Source organism: Mobula hypostoma, chromosome 4 (assembly GCF_963921235.1).
Source record: "Mobula hypostoma chromosome 4, sMobHyp1.1, whole genome shotgun sequence".
Lineage (NCBI taxonomy): Eukaryota > Metazoa > Chordata > Chondrichthyes > Myliobatiformes > Myliobatidae > Mobula > Mobula hypostoma.
In genome coordinates this window covers 153,694,726-153,714,178 of record NC_086100.1, presented here as the reverse complement: position 1 = coordinate 153,714,178, position 19,453 = coordinate 153,694,726, and the positions used below count along the sequence as shown (strand labels likewise).

General features: G+C 42.7%; 2 protein-coding genes across 2 annotated transcripts in view; both read right to left on the bottom strand.

The window, feature by feature from the left end:
- Positions 1-12,781, bottom strand: part of hgsnat (heparan-alpha-glucosaminide N-acetyltransferase) — a 92,270-nt gene extending 79,489 nt beyond the window's left edge. The window contains exon 1 of the mRNA XM_063046756.1: positions 12,644-12,781. The gene's annotated coding sequence lies outside the window, so the exon portion shown is untranslated. The remainder of the gene's footprint in view (positions 1-12,643) is intronic.
- Positions 6,303-17,187, bottom strand: pomk (protein O-mannose kinase). Its single transcript, XM_063046757.1, has 3 exons — positions 16,839-17,187; positions 12,644-12,942; positions 6,303-8,551 (listed from the first exon to the last, which is right to left on the bottom strand). Exons 2-3 carry the CDS (start codon positions 12,929-12,931, stop codon positions 7,766-7,768), a joined length of 1,074 nt encoding a protein of 357 aa, XP_062902827.1. The 5' UTR covers positions 12,932-12,942; positions 16,839-17,187; the 3' UTR covers positions 6,303-7,765.
- Between the last annotated feature and the right edge of the window lie 2,266 nt (positions 17,188-19,453).

Genomic DNA, 19,453 nt, shown 5'->3' with positions numbered 1-19,453 from the left:
TGTCTCAGAAGCAGATGTTAGGCTGTCTTTAACGAGAGTGAACCTTCTCAAGGCAGAAGGTCCCGATGGAGTACCTGGTAAGGCTCTGAAAACCTGTGCCAACCAACTGGTGGCAGTATTCAAGGACATTTTCAACCTATCACTGCTACGGGCGGAAGTTCCCACTTGCTTCAAAAAGGCAACAATTATACCAGTGCCTAAGAATAATAATGTGAGCTGCCTTAATGACTATCAGTCAGTAGCACTCACATCGACAGTGATGAAATACTTTGAGAGGTTGGCTATGACTAGACTCAGTTCCTGCCTCAGCAAGGACCTGAACCCAGTGCAATTTGCTTATCGCCACAATAGGTCAATGGCAGATGCAATCTCAATGGCTCTTCACACGGCTTTAGACTACCTGGACAACACAAACACTTATATCAGGATGCTGTTCATCGACTATAGCTCAGCATTTAATACCATCATTCCCACAATCCTGGGCCTCTGTACCTCCCTCTGCAACTGAATCCTTGACATCCTAACCGGAAGACCACAATCTGTGCGGATTGGTAATAACACCTCCTCCTCACTGACGATCAACACAGGCACACCTCAGGGGTGTGTGCTTAGCCCACTGCTCTACTCTCTATATACTCATGACTGTGTGGCTAGGCATAGCTCAAATATCATCTATAAATTTGATGATGATACAATTGTTGTTGGTAGAATCTCAGATGGAGATGAGAGGGCATACAGGAGCAAGATGTACCAACTAGTGGAGTGGTGTCACAGCACCAACCTTGCACTCAACGTCAGTAAGATGAAAGAGCCGAATGTGGACTTCAGGAAGGGTAAGATGGAGGAACACATACCAATAGAGGGATCAGAAGTGAAGAGAGTGAGCAGTTTCGAGTTCCTGGGTGTCAAGATCTCTGAGGACCTAACCTGGTCCCAACATATCAACGTAGTTATAAAGAAGGCAAGACAGTGGTTATACTTCATTAGGAGTTTGAAGAGATTTGTCAACAAAAACTTCTATAGATGTACAGTGGAGAGCATTCTGACAGGCTGCATCACTGTCTGGTATGGAGAGGCTACTGCACAGGACCAAAAGAAGCTGCAGAGGGTTGTAAATCCAGTCAGCTCCATCTTGGGTACTAGTCTACAAAGTACCTAGGACATCTTCAAGGAGTGGTGTCTCAGAAAGGCAGATATTAAGGACCTCCAGCACCTGGGGGCATGCCCTTTTTTCACTGCTACCATCAGGTAGGAGGTACAGAAGCCGGAAGGCACACACTCATACAGCTTCTTCCCCTCTGTCATCTGATTCTGAAATGGACATTGAATCCTTGGACACCACCTCACTTTTTAAATATATATTATTTATGTTTTTGCATGATTTTTAATCTATTCAATATACGTATACTGTAATTTATTTATTTATTTATTTATTTATTTATTTTGATATGTATTACATTGAACTGCTGCTGCCAAGTTAACAAATTTCACGCCACATGCCGGCAATAGTAAACCTGATTCTGATCCTGATTCTTCTTCTTGGCTCCATCATTCAAACACAGGGTAAAACAATCCCACCAGGCCAAGGATGTCCACAGCAAATCAAGACATCATAGGGATTCCACAAAATGTTTGGTATCCAAATGTGCAGTGAAAACCATGCAAATCATCCTCTAACTTCCTTTTGAAACGTCCTGTGGTATCTGCTTCTCTACCCCTTTAAGTGGTATATTCTAAAACATCAATGTGAGAAAATCACTTACGGTTTGTTTTGCCAATTGGGATACATAATCTGGTTCATAATCCACTTGCCAATGAATATAATCTTTCTTTACAAAACTCTTTCTCCATTCTATTAATAATATTCAATGTCTTCCCTGAACCTCTGATAATCCGGACAATATTCCCAGATTTTGAATCTCCTCATAATAAAGATTCTTCTGATGTTAGACCAGTAAATTTTCCCTGCACCCTCTGCAAAGCTTTGACATTCTTTCTCATACTTTAATCTTATGATTTGAGTTTGAGTGCTCACATGTTCAGACCAAATGGTATAAGGGCAGACTAAATAGTAAACTGAATACAATTCTTCCATTTTTCATAGAAACATAGAAAACCTACCTTGCATGAGACACTGCATAAACTGAATTAGTCTTCTTTGGAGCAGAAAAGACTGAAGGGTGACTAGGATCAGATAAGCAAAACTATGAGGGGTATATAGGGAGAGTAGATGGGGAGAAACTTAACCCTTGGCAGAGATATTCATACTCATGTATCTGTTTAAGTTAAGAGATAGGGGATTTAGAAAGATATTTTTTTACAGAGTTCAGTATTGAACTCTGAAATTCACAGGTTGAGGGGTAGTGGAATCAAGTATTCTCATATCATATAAGAGGTAAGTAGCACTGCATATGCATTTAAAGCACCACGTCATAGATTTCTAGAGGTCCAATGCTGAGAACTGGGATTAGCAGAGGTAGGTTTTTGATGACCAGACTGGTGGTCACATTGCTTCCACCTTGTATGACTCTCTGACATAGTTAAAAATTTAAAACTGGTATCTCTCAACAATTCAGGATAGGGCAGCCCATAGGTTTGGATTACAAATTATATGGAGATTAAAACTCAACATTTGATAATAGGAAGGCAATATTTGTCCAACTGAATAATTATTGGTATGCGGATGGCTCTTGCTTCAGTGCTTCATGCAACACAGAAGTTAACATGCGGATAGAAGAAACAGTTAATATTGGCCTTCGTGACTAAGTGAATGGACCACAAATGTACAGAAGACTTACTACTATTGTATTGGGACTTGCTGAGACCACTTTGGGAAAAGTTGAATTTATAGTCACTGGAATTAATAGAAGGCAAGTGTCTTTGAGGGATACTGGGTTGATTGTTAGGATGAGAATAGATTACTGTGAGGATATCGGTTCTAGATTTGAGAAGATTGAGAGGTGATTTTATTGAAATGTTCAAATTTCTTTGCAGCTTAGCGGGGTAGTTGCACAAATGATGCCACGGTCTCTAAGACCATAAGATATAGGAGCAAAATTAGGCCATTTAGCCCATTGAGTCCATTCCACCATTTCATCATGGCTGATCCATTTTCCCCCTCAGCCCCAATCTCCCACCTTCCCCCACCGCCCCCCGTATCCCTTCATGCCCTGACCAATCAAGAATCCATGAACCTCTGCCTTAAATATACATAAAGACTTGGCTCCACAGCTGCCTGTGACAAAGAATTCCACAGATTCACCACCACTCTCTGGCTAAAGAAATTCTTCCTCAGCTCCATCCTAAAAGGACACCCCTCTATTCTGAGGCTGTGTCCTCTGGTCATATACACACTCATAATAGGAAACATCCTCTCCACATCCACTCTATCAAGGCTTTTCACCGTTCAATCTGTTTCAATTAGGTCACCCTCATTCTTCTGAATTACAGTGAATACAGGCCCAGAGCCATCATACACTCTTCAGATGACAAGCCATTCAATCCTGGAATCATTTTCAAGAACTTCCTTTGAACCGTCTTCAGTTTCAGCACATCCTTTCCAAGATAAGTGGCCCAAACCTGCTCACAATACTCCAAGTGAGACCTCACCAATGCTTTATGAAGTCCCAACATTACATCCTTATTCTTATATTCTAGTACTCTTGAAATGAATGCTAACATCGCATTTCCCTTCCTCAGCACAGACTCCACTTGCAAATTAACCTTTAGAGAATCCTGCACAAGGATTCCCTTTGTGCCTTAGTTTTTATATTTTCTCTCCATTTAGAAAATAGTCAACTCTTTTATTTCTTCTACCAAATTGCATGACCATACACTTCCCAACAATGTATTCCATCTGTCACTTCTTTGCCCATTCTCCTACTCTGTCTAAGTCCTTCTGTAGTCTTTCTACTTCCTCAAAACTACCTGCCCCTCCACCTATCTTCATATCTGCAAACTTTGCAACAAAGCCATCAATTCCATCATACAAATCATTGACATATAACGTAAAAACAATCAGTCAAAAACAGACTGCTGGGGAACACCACTAGTTTCAGTTTTCCAAGAACTTTCCCTCTAGTAATGGTAACTTCACACACTTCATTACCCCAACACTTAAAACTTCCGCCATACAGCTAGTGTCTTCCACAGTAATGACTGGCACGAAGTATTTATTCAGTTCATCAGCATTTCCTTTCCATCATTACTACCTCTCTAGCATTATTTTTCAGCAGTCCAATATCCACTCTCACCTCTGTTTTACACTTCATGTATCTGAAGAAACTTTTGCTATCCTCTTTAACATTATTGGCTAGCTTACCTTCATATTCCAACTTTACCTTCTTAATGACTTTTTTAGTTGCCTTCTGTTTTTTTAAAAGCATCCCAATCCTCTAAATTCCCACTAATTTTTGCTCTATTATATGCCCTCTCTTTAGCTTTTATGTTGGCTTTGACTTCTCTTGTTAACCACGCTTGTGCCTTCTTGCCTTTAGAAAATGTCTTCCTATTTAGTATGTATACATTCTGTGCCTTCTGAATTGCATCTAAAACTTCCAGCCATTCCAGCCATTACTTTCCAATCAATTCTGGCCAATTCCTCTCTCATGCCTCTGTAATTCCTTTTTCTCCACTGTAATACTAATACATCTGACTTTAGCCTCTACTCAAATTTCAGGGTGAATTCAATCATATTATGACCACTTACTCCTCCGGGTTCTTTTACCTTAAGCTCTCTAATCAATTCTGTTTCATTGCACAACAGCCAATCCAGAATAGCTGATCCCCTAGTGGGCTCAACCACAAGCTGCTCTAAAAAGCCATCTCATAGACAGTCTAGAAATTCCCTCTCTTAGAATCCAGTACCAATCTGATTTTCCCAATCTACCTACATACTGAAATCCCCCATGACTATTGTAGCATTGCCCTTTGGGCATGCATTTTCTATCTCCTGTTGTAATTTGTAGATCACATCCTTACGACTCTTTGGGGGTCTATATACAACTCCCATCAGGGTCTTTTTACCCTTGCAATTCCTTAGCTCTATCCATAATGATTCAACACCTTCTGACCCTGTCTCACCTCTTTCTAATGATTTCATTTTATTTTTTACCAACAGAGAAACATAGCTCCCTTTGCATTCATGCCTGTCCTTTCAATATAATGTGCATCTTTGGACATTAAGCTCTCAGCTATAAACTTCCTTTAGCCATGATTCAGTGATGCCTACATCATACATGCCAATCTGTACCTGGCTACGTTCATCTACCTAAGTTGCAACCAGCGACAGTGTCATAAGCATGTAAATACATAAGAAATAAAATCAGGAGGAAGGCAGTAGGCCTCTCAAAGATCATGGCTGGTTATTTTACATTACCTCAGTACTGTACCACTTTGTCGTACTAACCCTTTGTTCATTGACTCCCTTAATGTTCATAAATTTACCAATCTCCGTCTTGGATATACTCAGTGTCTTAGCTTTCTCATCCCTCTTGGGCAAAAACATACATAATTCTTCTCAATGCTGATGGCTGGACAGCTTAGATGAAAGCATCTACCCTGCTGTAGCAGCCAGAGAGACAACAAGTATCCCATCAGGCTCTGAGAGGACTCTCTGTTGACGAGAAAGAGATGTTGTGAAATAAGAACAAAGAAGCAGTTAAGGAAGGTCACATGATCAAGATTCACTCAGTGCCAGCATGAGAAAGTAGCAGAGACAGACTTACAGCCCTGCAAACAATCTCACGGTGAGCCATCCAGAGAACAGAACACACAAATGGGGATATTTTGGAAACTGACAACTTGTGGAAGGAATAGTCAAATAAATTGCAAAAGGCACAGACATTCTGATAAATAAGGAACCAAATGGTCAAGGTTTTTGTGGAATGGCATTAGGAGGAATTTGAATGGGTTAAAAGAAACATATTTGTATGGATAAGGGAGTGGTTGTGTGACTACAAATTTTTAGGATCTATGGGAGGCTGAGCGATTAAATGCTATCAGAAAACAGATGTGAAGGAAGTAGAAGTGAAGTGAAAGACAACAGCACTGAATGTGAAATACAAAGAAAGCCTTTCAAAGACTCAAAGAAAAACCTCATATGAGGATTGTTGAAGGCATCAGGAGCAGTGACTCCAGAGACCAACAAATGCAAAACCTTGAGTCAGGTTCTCAGAAAAGAACTCAACAACATTGAACTCTGGCCAACAGTGGCATAGTATCTGAATACAGGTATAGGTTTTGAAAAGTTATTGAAGTACATGAAAGAGTTGCATAACTGAAAGAGTTGTGAAACGAGTTAATGAGTCTGGTTTGAAAACGTGGTGAATCATTAAATTGTTTGAACTAATTGCATTAGTAGAGTAGTTGTTAGATAATCTGTTGATGGTGTGTTTTGTCATGTGCTGCAATTAAATGGCAACATTGTTAAAGCCCAAAAGAATGTATATGTTTTGATCAGGTCATCTGTCAGGTCTGGAGAGTTCAAGCCTCGTGTGTTTAACTTCTCCTCTTAGTACAACCTTACCATCACAAGAAACAGTCTGGTGTATTCTTTTTCAAAAGTATATAATTTCTTCCACATTAGTGTTTTATGTAGAATGCAGTTTATCCACTTAGTGTGATTTATCGTTTATACATAATTTTAATTGAATATAGAGGCGTGGGAGGACCGGGCTGTTGATCACAGGCGGGGAAATGTTCTGGGGTGTGAACGGAGAAGCAGAATGGAGTTAATGAGAGTAACCTAACAACAATACTTACAGAAAGAGCAGAAGAGTCCTATGGTGTGGCAACAGCAGGGGAAATTGCGGTGGTTAGAATGCGTACATGTCTAATGAAGTCCAGGCAGAGGGATAACGATCAGATGGAAATGGGAGAAGGCACAAAAATGCAGGGAAGGTGTGGATGCAATGGGAGTCCCAGTTCATGGGCGTTTTGTGGAGTACAGTGAGAGTAATACCATTGGGCATGACAATACTGTGGAAAGGACTGAGTGAAAAAGTATGTTATAGTATGGATTCAGGCCTATCAGCCCACTGGATTCATGCTAGCCACTAACCATTTAAATTAACATCCACATTCATCACATTATATTTTTCTCAGCATGCTGCTTTCTCCACCTCCCTACATGCTGGAGGAAATCTACAAATCTCAATTAACCTACCAACCTACAGCTTGGCACATGGAAGGAAATCAGGGCACATGAAGGAAATCCATGCATGGTCAAAAGGAGGTCATGCAAACTCCTCACAGAAAGCACCCAAGGTTAGGATTGAACCCATGTCTCTGCCACTGCAAGGCAGCAGCTCTTCTAGACGCACCACTGTGTCATCTCAAAGTCCTGATGGAAGTGGAGGAAGGAGGAATTCAGTTGCAGGCTCTGGATATAGTGTGCTGAGTGGTGTGATAATCAGTAATCAGACATCAAAAGATGGGGAAATGAGCTGAGTGGGAGAGGGGCATTGGCTTAATATGTCACAAGGTCTGATCATGTATGGGGTAAGGGTCTGTGGATATAATATTAGCTGTTGGATGGAGTGGAGAAACATCAGAATTGTCAGTTAAGAGAGAACATTAGATTCCTGAGCAATCTTTAATGGATAAAATTAGGCCTATCTGCATGCAATTAAGAAGACAAAAGATGGTATCAAGAATTACTCAATCTTTGCCTTGTCCTGTATTGACAAACAGAGTCAGTTTGTATTGAAGGGAATTTATCTGAGGTGAATTACAGCATTCTTTAAGAGCAGGATCACATCATTTATTATAACTCATGTAACATCTGACTGTGAATGCCAAACAACTCTGACTCCTGTATCAGTGAATCATAAACAGCTTTGTAAGTCTTCACAACATTCAGCATTGATGGTCGAAGCTGTGGCTCATTTTTCTTGCAGTCTTGATGCAACTGAAACAAATGAAGTCTGACCACATCACTTCCTCCAACTTGGCCCAGCAAAAAGTCTGTGACATCTGGAACCTTCCAAATATCTGTTTTCTCATCATATGGAGGCATGAGGTCATCAGAAAATGGAAGCTTGTCACCAAATGGCCAAAGCTGCTCTGGAGCCACAAAGTCACCATGTAACTGCCGGGTACCACATTTAATTAAAACACCAGCACTTCGATTCACTAGTGGAAGAGCATCCAGATCATTGGCTATCACATGCAGATTCGTTGTCAACAAATACTGAGACAAGGTCTTTGTCAGGTCATTGGAGTCGCACATAACACGGGTACCCAATGGACTGTTGTGCAAATAATGCAGAAAATTCACGTATTCAAGAGCTAAATGGAATCGAACTTCCCATGTATCAAATTCTCTGTGCTCCTCCTGTTGCAAAACTGAATTAACATTGACTAGCGATCCTAGTGGGTGATACTCCGTGAGGATAGTGGCATCCTCCTCACAAAATCCCAGCAGCTGAACCACATACGAACTCTGCAAGCCTTTCAGCATCTCTAATCCATGAAAGAAGTCATCACTGAATTCAGAGGCAGCAAGTCGAGAGAGAGTCACTTTGTTTCCCCTCCAGTATGCAAGCAAAACCTGCAGATTAAACAGGGGCAGTGGCAAATATATATGGTCGACAATGTTTCTGAGATTTAAATACAGATATTAATTATAGCGTGTCAATGGTACTAGGCACAATAACAGTTCAGCATGGACTAAATGGTCCTTTTTCTGTGCCGTAGAGTTCTATGACTCTATATATTAATTTCCTGAAGGAACTACTTATCCTCATGTTGAAAACTTCCGTACATTCCTGTTCCCTATCTTTACAGCACACAGCCATACTGTATATGAATTCTGCATTCTGTCAACTCTGTCTCCTGGCTGTTTACTAATTTCCTTGTCTCCAGCCTTCACCCATTCTAGCCATAAGCTTTCAAATTCACTTTCGAAACCTCAGCACCACTCTCGATTTCCTTTACTCCTTTACTCTCGGTATACCCATGACTGTGTTGCCACCCACACCTCCAATCTGCTAATTAAATTTGCTGACAACACTACACTGACTGGCCTAATCTCAAATAATAATGAGGCAGCCTACAGAGAGGAAGTCATCACCCTGACACAGTGGAATCAAGAAAATAACCTCTCCCTCAACATCGCAAAAACAAAGGAGCTGGTTATGAACTACAAGAGCAATGGAGACAGACTAACCCCCATTGACATCAATGAATCTGTGGTTGAGAGGGTGAACAGCTTTAAGTTCATCAGCATAAACATCACCGAGGATCTCATGTGGTCTGTACTACCGACTGTGTGGTGAAAAAGGCACAACAGTGCCTCTTTCACCTTAGACAGTTGAAGACATTTGGTATGGCCCCCCAAATTCTAAGAACTTTCTATAGGGGCACGATTGGGAGCATCCTGACTGGCTGCATCACTGTCTGGTATGGGAACTGTACTTCCCTCAATCACAGGACTCTGCAGAGAGTGGTGCAGACAACCCAGCGCATCTGTAGATGTGAACTTCCCACTATCCAGGACATTTACAAAGACAGGTGTGTTAAAAGGGCCCGAAGGATGATTAGAGATCCGAGTCACCCCAACCACAAACTGTTCCAGCTGCTACCATACAGGAAATAATACCACAGCATAAAAACCAGGACCAATAGGTTCCAGGACAGCTTCTTCCACCAGGTTATCAGACTGCTTAATTCATGCTGATGCAATTGTACAGTATTTCTATGTTATATTGACTATTCTTTTGTACATAACATTTATTATAAATTATTGTAATTGCACATTGCACATTTAGACGGAGACGTAACATAAAGATTTTTACTCCTCATGTATATGAAGGGTGTAAGCAATAATGTCAATTCAATTCAGCCCTACCTTCTTTGTCACTCTTCCTAGTGATTCCTACTTTGGTTTGGTATCAATATTTTTGCCCAGTTGCATTCTTGTGAATTGTCTTGGACTGTTTTACGCCATTAAAGGCTCTGTATAATTCAAAGCAGTTATTCCATTAATGTGTGCACCTAAATGGTTTAGCCAGGGACTGTTCAAGTCAACCAAAGCAACAGAAATCACCCATCACTGTCTCCTTTGAATTGGAACAGCCAAATAACCTGTAACAATCCTCTTAAAATTAGTTTTAGTTTCATCTTTACCACAAATCCTATGTCTTATGCTGTTGTTTTGCATAAATTGACTTAACTGTTCTGTGTAAACTGCCCAGTTAGTCTGATAGGAGACTCAATAAACTGCAGTTGCTGGAATCTCAAGCAAGATGCTACAGACTCGGTCGATGTTTCAGGTCAAGACCCTTCATCTGAGCTGAAAGATTAGAGGGGAGACAGCCATATAAAGGGGTGAGTGAAAGTGGGGAGAAGGCTGGCAAGCAATAGGTGGATCTAAAATAAGAACATGAGTCCACTCTGCCCCCCTCCTTTTGCCTATTCCATCTTTTTCTTCTTCTATCACCCCTCCTCATCTGGATCCATCTGTTACTTGCTAGTTTGTGTCCAGTCCTTCCACTTCACCTTTTTTTTTAATACTGGTTATCTCCCCTCTATCTTTCAGTCCAGATGAAGATAAGTCCAAGATGTTGACTGTCAATTCTGCTAAAGAAAAGCTACCTAACCTGCTGAATTCCTCCAACATCTTGTATGTCAGTCTGAGAGGAAGCAATGATTGTTGGGTACACACCCACCTGGCCATAACAACTCAGGACCAGATCACCCAGCCTAACTGGGTGTTTTTGCTCCACAAGACCCTCTTCTCACCTTTTATTTCTTTAAAGTTATCTGAATATCTTGCCCTGTACCGCATCTCTTTCCTGCCAGCCTCCAACATCAAATGCTAGGGGACTGCATCCATGAAACATCCATTTGTACAGTTGGATTTAACAAGTTGGTACAAATATCAGGAACTGAAAGTTCTCCAAATTACATCTTAACCTTAGCTCAATGAAATGACCATTGGACACTGCTAATTAGAGCGTAACATGTTTCCAATTTTAAAAATACTTGGCTCATTCAGTATTTAGTGAGAAGTTAACATACAGAATGCAAAAAGGTGGCTGATACAATAAATAGATTTACAGTAAAACTCATTTCTTTCTACTTATGACTGATCTTGGGTTCTCAAATTTCTCAGGGCACAATTTCACAATCTCCCAAGTGTTGGAGACAGTGCTGGTATATTACAGGAAAAAATAGACTTGTATTTCCATTGATCCTTATGCAATAGTCTGGAATGGCAAAATGCCACAGTCAGTCATAGTTCTGAAGTTCCACAAATGATACAGCCTATTTACTTATAAGTAGGTGTGATGAAGATGACCATGGCGGGTAATCAGTTTTAATGATTTCGTGAGAAATGAAAATTGGTCAGGACATGGACCAATTTCCCACTTTCAAAAAAACACACGGGCCTTTTTAAAGTCTGGTGGTATACAAGGTCTTGGTTTCACATCTCACCTGCAGAACGCTACACCTTCAGGACCATACACATGAATCAGTTTGAATTACGCCGTGATCCAACATCATTAGCAAGTTAGATATACAGTATGTTCACAGATCCTCATGCCTACAACAGCAGTATTATTTTCTGTTTATGTACTGCAGTTTTATTATGCATAGTGAGGCCATTAGCTAGTCGATCTGTCCGATGCCTGCAGTTACAGGTCAGTATATGAGTTCACTTTTGGGCCTGATGTGCAAGTGAACAATGAAGAGCCAACTGTTAGACAGCTGACAGGCAGTGAGAATATAAGAGTTCCCATGGAACCAAGCTGGATCTGAGCACTGAGGAAAGGGAGATAATGAGAGAGAGCATCATTCTAAAGCAGGGAACACTGAGCTGTCAGCAGGGTGTGAGGCTATTTACACAGGGGATTATAAGGAACGGCATTCATGCTGCTTCTGTCTCAGAAATATTCAATGGCAAAAGGCTTTATTTTGGCACAGTCTGTAGCAATCCCTGCAAGGAACAAATAGTTAAACTCCTCCAAATTTGGGGCTAATGGATGGAGTGATCTCATGACACACTGCATTGGATTCGAATCTTACGACATGTGGAATTCTCCTTAAATGTTATATAAGTTCCTATCGGTTTTGGGAAAGGGTCCAAATAGGCCTTCAAAAGTAGAATTAGACAGGTTTTACAGAGGCAGGTCTTTCATCTGAACAGGTGGAAAGAAGTAAATCACACCTAGCCTAAATAGTGATATTATCACCTTTGAAGCAAATCTAGTCACAAACCCAAGACTTGGGCCCATACCCAGGTTTGACATTTCATTGTGGAGATTGGCTCAGTATTACCAATGCAGTCTTTGAGATGAATCAAAAGAAACCCTGACTGACTTTCATCTCTCACCCAATCTCATTAAAACATATTCCATATCTATTTTTGCATTGTAGTTTATAGGCTCTTTGTAACCACAAATTACTTGCCATCTTCCAATTATAATAAAAGCACATTTGAAATTTAATTGACTGAAACCTTCTAAAGGTAACAGAAGATCACGAAATGTTCTGTAAATGCACATTATTCTTTCTAAATGAATCACAAAAGTTAAATGCTTCACTCCCTTTGACAACTGTTCACCAAATTTGAAAACAAAAAGAATAACACTGATCTAAAGGAAGAGAAATGAAAAATCAGACAAATATAGAGTCCCACCTGCTTGACAGCACCTTGTCCAATTGGTTCCATCACAGTAACCTCGGTCTGTATCATTTCACAGGATAACCAGGGGAAGCAATCCTTCATTCCTCGCAGCCAGAAGTAGCCTGGTGGGCAGTTGTCTGATGTCCTGTCTAATGGGCTTCTCAACCAACTCAATGCATCTAAAAGTTCATTTCTGAAGATCATGGTGACTGTAAAGACGACAGCAATAAGGGATACAAGGCACAGGGTCATCTTCTGTCTTACTGAAGAGCCATGAATACCAGACGATGTCATCTGCATTTTCAATATTCCTGTACAAAGGTTCACAATGAAAAAGTCTGGTTCAGCAATCTTTCCCTACCTCTCAGCTCAAAGCTGCTGTTGAATTGGTAGTCAGTCAGTTACTTAGCTGCAAGGCTGAGGAGTGCACAGTGGATCATGGCTCAAGATCAAACATGATCTAACTATAAATGGGGAAATCAATGTTCTGTGGGATGAATGACTCCTCTTTATCAATTCCTGAGCCAGTTTTTACAGCATGTATTCAAGACTTCAGTGAGCTCCAACTCCCCCACCCCCTCCATTTAACAACAGTAAGACGAGAGCTCACCACAGAGCATGTGGATCAGGGCTGACAACTCTGATTATATCCATTTGTTGTTTTATCACATTATCTCTGTAAAAACCGTTTCTCCCAAATCTCAATACTTTCAATAATTAATAAACAGTAGTCAAGGAAAATTAAAAACAGAAGAGATTCTACAAATGCGAGAAATCCAGAGCAATACACACAAATTGCTTGAGGAAATCAGTAGGTCAGGCAGCATCTATAGAAATGAATAAACAGTCGAGGGCCGAGACTCTTCATCAGGACTGGAATGGAAGAAGGAAGGTGCCAGAATAAGAAGGTGGGGCAGGGGAAGGAAGGCAAGCTAGAAGGTGATAGGTGAAACCAGGTAGGTGGGGGAGGGGGAGGTGAAATAAGAAGCTGGAAGGGAATAGGTGGAAAAGGTGAAGGGCTGGTGAGGAAGAAATCTGATAGGAATGGAGAGTGAACCATGGGAGAAAGGGAAGGAGGAAGGGCACTGGGAGAGGTGATAGCCAGGTGAAGAGAAGATATAAGAGGCCAGAGTGGGGAATAGAAAAGGGTAGGGGAAGGGGAAGAACAAAATTACCAGCAGTTGGAGAAATCGATGTTCATGCCATTAGGATGGCGGCTATCTAGACAGAATATGACGTGTTGTTCTTCCAACCTGAGGGTGACCTCGTAAACACAAAATAATCTGCAGATGCTGGGGTCAAAGCAACACTCACAACACGCTGGAGGAACTCAGCAGGTTGGGCAGGTAGGGCAGGTCAGGTTCCAGCCCGAAACGTCGACTCATCGTTTCCATGGATGCTGCCTGACTTGCTGAGTTCCTCCAGCGTGTTGTGAGTGTTGCTGAGGGTGACCTCATCATGGCAGAAGAGGCCATTGACCAATGTGTTGGAATGGAAATAGAGATAGAAATTAAAATGGTTGGCCACCAGGAAATTACGCTTTTTGCAGATGGAGTGGAGTTATTCAACAAAGTGGTCCTCCAATTTACGTCAGGTCTCAGCAATGCAGATGAGGTATGGCCATATCAGGAGCACCGGATATAGTAAACCCACAGGTGAAGTGTTGCCTCACCTGAATGGAGATGAAGGAGGAGGTGAATGGCCAGGTGTAGCATTTCTGTCACTTGCAGGGATACGTGCCAGGAGGGAGATTAGTGGGGCGGGATGAATGGACAAGGGAATTACAGAGGGAGTGGACCCTGTGGAAAGCAGAGACTGGGAGGGAAGTAAAGATGTGTTTGGTGGTAAGGTCCCCCTGAAGTTGATGGAAGCTGCAGAGAATGATGTGTTGGATGCAGAGTCTCATGGGATGGCAGGTGAGGACAAGGGAAACTGTCCATGTTGAGATTGGGTGACATGGATGTCCGGGAAATGGAGGAGATACAGTTGAGAACAGCATCAATGGCGGAGGAAGGGAAATATTCTTTGAAGAAGGAGGACACCTCTGATGTCCTGCAAAGGAAAGCATCATCCTGGGAACAGATGTGGCAGAGCTGAAGGAACTGAGGAAAGGGAATAGCATTTTTATAGGATGCCAGGTGGGAAGAGCTATAATCAAGATACCTAGTAGGTTTATAAACGATACCAATAGACAGTTTGTCTCCAGAGGTGGAGACAGAGAGATTAAAAAAGGGGAGCGAGGTGTCAGAAATAGACAAGTGAATTTAAAGAGGGTGGAAGTTGGAGACAAAGTTGATGAAATTGATAAGCTCAGCATGGGTGGATGAAGCAGCACCAATGCAGTTAGGGACCATTACTAGAGAAAATCTGGCACATGGACAGTTACATGTAGCCAACAGAAAGGTAGCCACTGCTGGGGTCCATATGGGTGCCCATGGGTACACCTGAGATTGGAAAAAGTGGGAGGAACCAAACGAGAAATTCTTGAGGGTGAGGACCAGTTTTGCCATACGAAGGAAGGTTGTGGTGGAGGGGAACTGATCGGGTCTGTAATCAAGAAAAAAGCAGAGAGCTTTAAGGACTTCTTGATGGGGGATAGAGGGACTGACATCCATCTTGAAAATGAGGCTAGAGAAATAAAAGTTGTTGAAGAGATCTAGAGCATGTGAAGTATCAAGGAAAGGACTGAACAAAGGGGGATAGAATAGAGTCAAGCTATGTGGACACAAGTTCCATGGGGCAGGAGCAGGCAGAAACAATGGGCCTACCCAGACAGTCAGGTTTGTGGATCTTGGGTAGGAGGTAAGCATTTTCTTTCGATTGCTCCTGATTTGCTTACAGAGTGTCCAGATATTTGATTAATCCTAGAAGATTTCTAGACATTTTGTTTCAGCATAGCTCTCTCCTTTCATAGAACTGTAGTTTCAAGTTCATGGCTGACTGCGGGAGTCAAGTTGGGCAGGGAGTACAGAGATATCACCTTTTCATTAACCTGATGCTTGGCCTACCTTCTCAGGCAAATGTACAAGGTACTGACACTATTCTGAAGAAAAAGAAAGGCTTTTATATATGACCTCCTGGTCAATATTTATCAGTGAATCAACATTATTCAAAAGGGATCAGCCACTCAAATTGTGTTCTTGCAGTGCATAAAACAGCTTATATCTGTTGAAATAAGGCAGTGAATATTTAGATAATTTGTAAAGAGTAGCAAAAGATTAAAATCTGGAGATCTGAAGTAGAATCTTGGCTCTTGTCCAATTAATTCTGACCTGAGCAACAATGTTATAGATGGAATATAAAGTATATAAAATCATGAGGTCATGCACCTCAGTAGCCAAAACAGAGAAGCTGAGTATTTTTTTAAATGGTGATAGATTGGAAAATGTTAATCCTCAAGTGTCCTTATGCAAAACTCACTTAAGGTTAACATGCAGACACAGCAAACAATTAGGAAGGGAAATTGATTATGGGATTACAGCTGTCTTATTCCTCAATGTTCTTATGTATGGAATGAAATGCCTGGATGATATATAAAGCTATTCACTATATCTTTGTCAATAAGCCAAAACCGATTATGTGGCGCCTCTAAGAGATGGAATTTTGTGTATAGTTTTTGTCTACTCAATTAAAATAGAATATATTTGCCACTGAGGCAGCACAACAAAGATTAACAAGATTGATTCCTGAGGTGATGGGTTTGCATGGGGGCGGTGGGGTGTAAGATTCAACAGACTAAGCCTGGTCTCATTGCGACTTTTTAGGCTCCACAGCAGAGGGGATGTTTTCCTTGTTCAGGAGTCTAGAACCGAGGCGATCAGTCTCAGGATAAGAGATAGGACATTTAGGACTGAGGTGATCGGAAACTTATTCATGCAATGGTTACTGAGCTGTCTGTCCGGAGGAAAATGGGAGCTCATTCAACTTGTTCACTCTGGTTACTAAGAGAATCAGGTGATAGGGCATAGTGCAGAGACATGGAGATGAATGAGAGAGATCAGCCTTGATCTGGAGAGATGGCCGAGCAGGCTCGAAGAACAAGATGGCCTACTCCTGTTCCCATGTAGATGAGATTATGTGCAGGCGGATCAGCTCAGACGGGCAGCCGAGCCGCCACTGTCCCGGTGCCCAATGCAGCCCAAGGCCGCCAAACCGACGTAATCAAAAACTTCCCCGGCCTCGCTCTGCCCGTACCCCGGCTCCATACCTGCGCGATTGAAGATTCAGCGTGGTTCCCCGGGTAACGGCTGCCGCTCAGCGGCTCCAACAGCACCGGCGCCGCGGCGAACGGCAGACGGCAGACACGGTCTCAGACTCAGAGAGGTGGCGGTAGAGGTGCTGTGGCGGTGTCACAGAGAGAGCCAGATCCAGGCGGCTGCATACAGTCGTGAAAAGAGTAACAGAGAGAAAGGGAGAGAGGAAGGCAATGTCAGAGAGAGAGAGAGAGAGAAAGAGAGAGAGAGAGAGAGGGAGAGAGAGAAAGGCAATGTCAGAAAGAGGGAGAGAGGAAGGCAATGTCAGAGAGAGAGAAGGGGGAAGGCAATGTCAGAGAGAGGGAGGGGAGAGGGGAAGGCAATGTCAGAGAGAGGGAGGGGGGAGAAAGTTAATGTCAGAGAGAGGGAGGGTGGAGAGAGGAAGGCAATGTCAGAGAGAGAGAGGAGAGAGAGGAAGGCAATGTCAGAGGGAGAGAGAGGGGAGAGAGGAAGGCAATGTCAGAGGGAGAGAGAGGGGAGAGAGGAAGGCAATGTCAGAGAGAGGGAGAGAGGAAGGCAATGTCAGAGAGAGAGAGGGGAGAGAGGAAGGCAATGTCAGAGAGGGAGAGGGGAGAGAGGAAGGCAATGTCAGAGAGAGAGAGGGGAGAGAGGAAGGCAATGTCAGAGAGAGAGAGGGGAGAGAGGAAGGCAATGTCAGAGAGGGAGAGGGGAGAGAGGAAGGCAATGTCAGAGAGGGAGAGGGGAAGGCAATGGCAGAAAGAGGGAGAGAGGAAGGCAATGTCAGAGAGAGGGAGAGAGGAAGGCAATGTCAGAGAGAGGGAAGGAGGAAGGCAATGTCAGAGAGAGAGAGAGACAGGGAGGAAGGCAATGTCATAGAGAGGGAGAGAGGAAAGCAATGTCATAGAGAGGGAGAGAGGGAGGGGGAGAGAGGAAGGCAATGTCAGAGATGGGAGAGAGGAAGGCAATGTCAGAGAGGGGGAGAGAGACAGAGACACAGAGCAAGACAGCCAAGTTCAGGCAGCACAAAGATTTTCTATGTGGAAGGCAGCATCAGGGAGAGGAAGGGAAACTAAAGGAGCTAGCTACTGTCCCAGAAAATGGCAGGCAGTGTCAAAGAGAGATGGTGGGGCTTTGCGAGTGGGGGGGGGGAGCAGGGAAAGAAGGAGAGGGAGAGAGAGATAAAATCAAACAGTAGAGGATATAATAGACAACGGTAGGCTATGTCAGAGAGAAAAGGAAAAAACGAGAGAGAGTGAGAGAGAGTGTGTGTGTTTGTGTTTGTGTTATGGGAGACTTTGATAAGGTAGGCGGTCAGAATCTTTTTCCTCAAGGTACAAATGTCAAAATACCAGAGGACATGCTTTAAAGGTTGGGGGAGGGGCTTTAAGGTTTAGGTTAAAGGTGACATGAGGCAAGTTTTTGAAGCAAAGAGTAACAAGTAACTGGAATGTGTTAGCAGGGGAAGTAGTTTGGTGGAGTTTAAGAGGCTTTTACAGAGACACATGAGTTAAAAAGGGGATTATGCATGGAAGAAGACATTCAGTATCAAGTGGCATTACGATCATCACTGCATTGTAGGCCGAGCGGCCTGTCTTATCCTGTGCAGTTCTATGTTCAGTGTTCATATGAGGTTCATTCCTTTCGTTGGTTTCATCACGTTACCAATTCTGATTATTAGCCAAAATCTTTAGGGCAGAAATGTCAGTGTGGTGTTAATGGTCAGATGAAGGAAAGACTTTGATCTTATAGGAGGAGGAATGTTGATAATTAAGAGCAATGCACACAAACACTGGAGGTCAGGCAGCATCTATAGAAATGAATAAATTGATGTTTTGGGCCAAGACTATTCATCAGACCAGAAAAGAAAGGGGAAAGATGCCAGAATAAGAAAATGGGGGTGGGGTGGGGTGGGGTGGGGTGGGGTGGGGGGGAGGGAAAGGAGTATAAGTTAGAAGTTGATAGGTGCTGGGAGGGTGGGGGAGGAAGCTGAAGAAAGAAGCTGGGAGGTGATAGATGGAAAAGGTAAAGGGCTGGAGAAGGAGGAATCTGATAGGAAAGGAAAGTGGACTATGGGAGAAAGGAAAGGAGGAGGGCACCAGGGAGAGGATAGGCAAGTGAGGAGAGGAGGTAAGAAGCCAGAGTGGGGAAATGAAGAGGGAAAGGGGAGGGGGGAAATTACCAAAAGTTAGAGAAATCAATGTACATGTCATCAAGTTGGAGACTCCTCCATCCTGGGAGTAGCCTCATTGGGGCAGAAGAGGGGCCATGGACCAACGTCTCGGAATGGAAATGTGGATTGAAATTAAAGTTGTTGGCTTCCGGGAAATCCAGCTTTTTGGGAATGGTGCAAAGGTGCTTGACAAAGTAGTCTCCAAACTTGCAGCAGATCCAACCAATGCAGAGGAGGTTGCATCGGGAGCACTGTTTATAGCAGATGACCCCCAACAGATTTGCAGGTCTCACCTGGAGAGACTGTTTGGGGCCCTGATTGAAAGTGATAGGAAGGAGTTGAATACGCCAGCATTGTATTTCTTCTGCTTGCAGGGATAAGTGGAGATAAATGGAGATTAGTGGGGAGGGACAAATGGACAAGGGAATCCCAGAGAAA

Excerpts from the sequence above, each read along its gene's own strand:
- pomk (XM_063046757.1), bottom strand. The coding sequence starts at position 12,931 with ATGCAGATGACATCGTCTGGTATTCATGGCTCTTCAGTAAGACAGAAG. Across the intron at positions 8,552-12,643 it reads GACAAGGTGCTGTCAAGCAG|GTTTTGCTTGCATACTGGAG; the intron begins GTGGGACTCTAT and ends TTTAATCTGCAG.